This window comes from Rhagoletis pomonella, unplaced genomic scaffold, assembly GCF_013731165.1.
Source record: "Rhagoletis pomonella isolate Grant_MI unplaced genomic scaffold, Rhpom_1.0 Rhpom_scaffold_14505, whole genome shotgun sequence".
Taxonomy (NCBI): Eukaryota; Metazoa; Arthropoda; class Insecta; order Diptera; family Tephritidae; genus Rhagoletis; species Rhagoletis pomonella.
The window spans coordinates 1123-3902 of NW_023473031.1; the positions used below are offsets into that span (position 1 = coordinate 1123).

The 2780-nt window shown below is 36.9% G+C and overlaps 1 protein-coding gene across 1 annotated transcript; it reads right to left on the reverse strand.

Moving 5' to 3' along the window:
• Positions 1-1604: 1604 nt before the first annotated feature.
• Positions 1605-2417, reverse strand: LOC118757115 (phenoloxidase-activating factor 1-like; the record flags this gene model as incomplete). Its single annotated transcript, XM_036491854.1, has 2 exons — positions 1605-2021; positions 2119-2417. Coding segments are annotated over 2 exons (631 nt in total), but the record flags the coding sequence as incomplete, so codon positions are not given.
• Between the last annotated feature and the right edge of the window lie 363 nt (positions 2418-2780).

Here is a 2780-nt window from a genome sequence, read left to right on the forward strand (position 1 = left end):
GGCAAAAAATCGGATGAGATCTTTACGATTTTTAAAATTTCTCTACAATTCAGAATACTCTTAAAAAATGGTTTGCATGGTGTACATAAATATTAAAATAACATTGTACGTATGTAATTGTTTTAAATTTATTTTTTTTGAACAAAAAATTTTTATCGAAAGCGAAAATTGTGAAACAATCTTGCATACATAGATATCCCCTCGATGAGCCCTGCATGACTTTGAAACCAATTAAAATTTAGCCGTAATAAGTTGGCCAAAAGTTGGCTATTTTAGTAGTCGACTATGAAAATTCCCACAGGGTAACGAGTGTTTATATCTAAGTATATACACATGTTCTTGCTTTCTAATTATTTACTTAGCTGTATCGTTACTGAAAATATTTTCCACATAATTTATTAAAATATTTCAGCCGCCATAGTGTTCTGTCGTTGGGTAGAACTGGCAGTGTCAAATATTCGTTCACTTATACTAAACAGATAATATGTAACGTGTGGAAATATCACTTTAGATCAGACATGGGCAGCGCTGGCAGAACTGCACAAGCACGTGCAAACACATACAGGCGAATGTTCTCACATTAAACTGGGTCGCAAAAAAAGTTTGCAACTACTTCACCCACTTTAGGAAGAGTTTGACTTCACAAACGAGTTTTGTTCATATCTTGTTTCATTGTAACCTGTTACCGCTGTGGCTGACTGGCAAGAGGTGCGTACTACCACTCCGAAATGCCTGGGTTCGATCCCTGTGCCGGGCATCATGTAAAGTTTTTTCCCACCATCACGTCGCCCCTCGGCAGGCAATGGCAAACCTCGGAGTATATTCCACCGAACGGAAAATTACAAGTAAATCATTCGAATTCAAAAAAAAATCGAGTATTCAGTCTTATAGCCCATAACTTAAGTATAATATCGTGGAAATTTGTGATGGTTAAGAGTTCGCGTTGATTTTTAATAACCTTTTTTCTGAAGGAACTACTCATTTTGTTCGATTTAAAACGTTCGCGAGATCTGATTTTAAACTAAATAGTTTTTGATTCGCTTGTTAATTCAAAACATTCAATGCCAAACAAACTATGAATTTTTGATTCCTAGAAACTATTTATACGAAATTCAATTAAATAGGATTCACGGCTTGTTCGTCCTTTGGCCAAGCCTTTTATTTTCGACCAACCAAATATTTGGCTTAATTTAACGGTTACAATCTGACCGAAATAGTAGAAGTAAACTTTTGACGTAGAATATACGTCTTACGTTTCGTTATGGAGGTTATGCTCAAATGTTGTAGTTGTAAGTTTTAGAGCATCACGAACTCGCTTATTGCACGAGAACTAATGAAGCGATTCCAAAGAAAGAGTGGCGTTTTAAGGACACCCTAATAGACATATGAATGTAGATATGTGTGTATTATTAGCATGTTTGCGTTATAAATAAAAGACTTCTGTTTTTTGCTATATAAATAAATATTGGCACATCTAATTTGAAATAAATACATTTGTGTTTTCTTACTTCTTTCCACGAATAACACCATTTTTTTCAAATTCATAAAAATAATAAATACATAATGCTCCTTAGCGAAAGCCACTAACGAATATACGAGTATGTATGTACAAATCGAATCCTCTAATTTAACTACAAGTGTATGTACTTCTATATCTACATATGTATGTATGTAAATATGTAACTTTTTTCATTTGGCTGTCACTATACCATGTATCCAATCGAGGTATGCAGAGATATCCGTGTATACGGCCGGATGGCCGGCCATACCGCAGCGCGTGAATCCGTAACTCACCACGCCGTAGGCAACCCAACGGGAGAATTTGCGATCAAAATACATTAGCGGAGCACCACTGTCGCCGGCGCATGTATCCTTAGCGAACTCGCCACCAGCGCATACCTGTTTCGGGCCCAGTTCGATGCCAAATTTTGACAAAATGTCGGTGCATTTGTCACGTTGCACATATGGAATTCGGAGCTTCAGTTTAATGGGACTGTGAATGTTGCGGAAGTACTTATTGACTAGTTTTCGGCGGGGGTAAAGAGACCAAAAGACAAATACTTATTCATTAGGGAAAATGTTCAATTCGAAGGTTTGCAGATTCCAAAAGTTACTTACATAAATCGGTGCGTCCCCAGCCAGACACCGAAAACGTTTCGCCCTCTTTAAATGGACTTTCGTCCGTTTCACTTGGCAGGCAAATGGGCATTACGAAATGTGTAAAGGACACCGGATGCTTTAGTCGTACTAAGGCAACGTCGTGGAATTTGCTGAAAGAGTGCTCATTATATTCGGGATGTACGAAAATCCGATCATAGCCAATGTCCAATGCGGCGTCCGCGCAGTTCAGATAGTCTGGCTCCTCAATACAGTCTGGCTCGGTTTTAACGTTGAATTCTCCCAAGCGTATGAGTTTCCTAAAAGGAAAGGTTTACTTTTGCGTGAAATATTTTTTTTATTTAATTTGAAAAATGCATTTGCTCAGATTCTACTGGATATCAAATGAGTAAATTTTTTTATTGCTCTTGAAATTAATTTGGCTCAGCCCTTTAGCAAATAAAATACTACTAGCGTAGCCGGCGAACTTCGTCTCGCCAAAAATAATTTTTTTTTTTGTTGGAACATTTTGCTCCAACACTTTAGATTTTAAGCGAATGCCAACCCTAAAATGGTGTTTCAATCATTCAACTTGGTGGAGTGTTATGTAAGTTATGGCGTTTTGCTTTTAGAACCTTTTTTTTAATAAATAACTAATTTTGAACAAAACGACCTTCTTATAT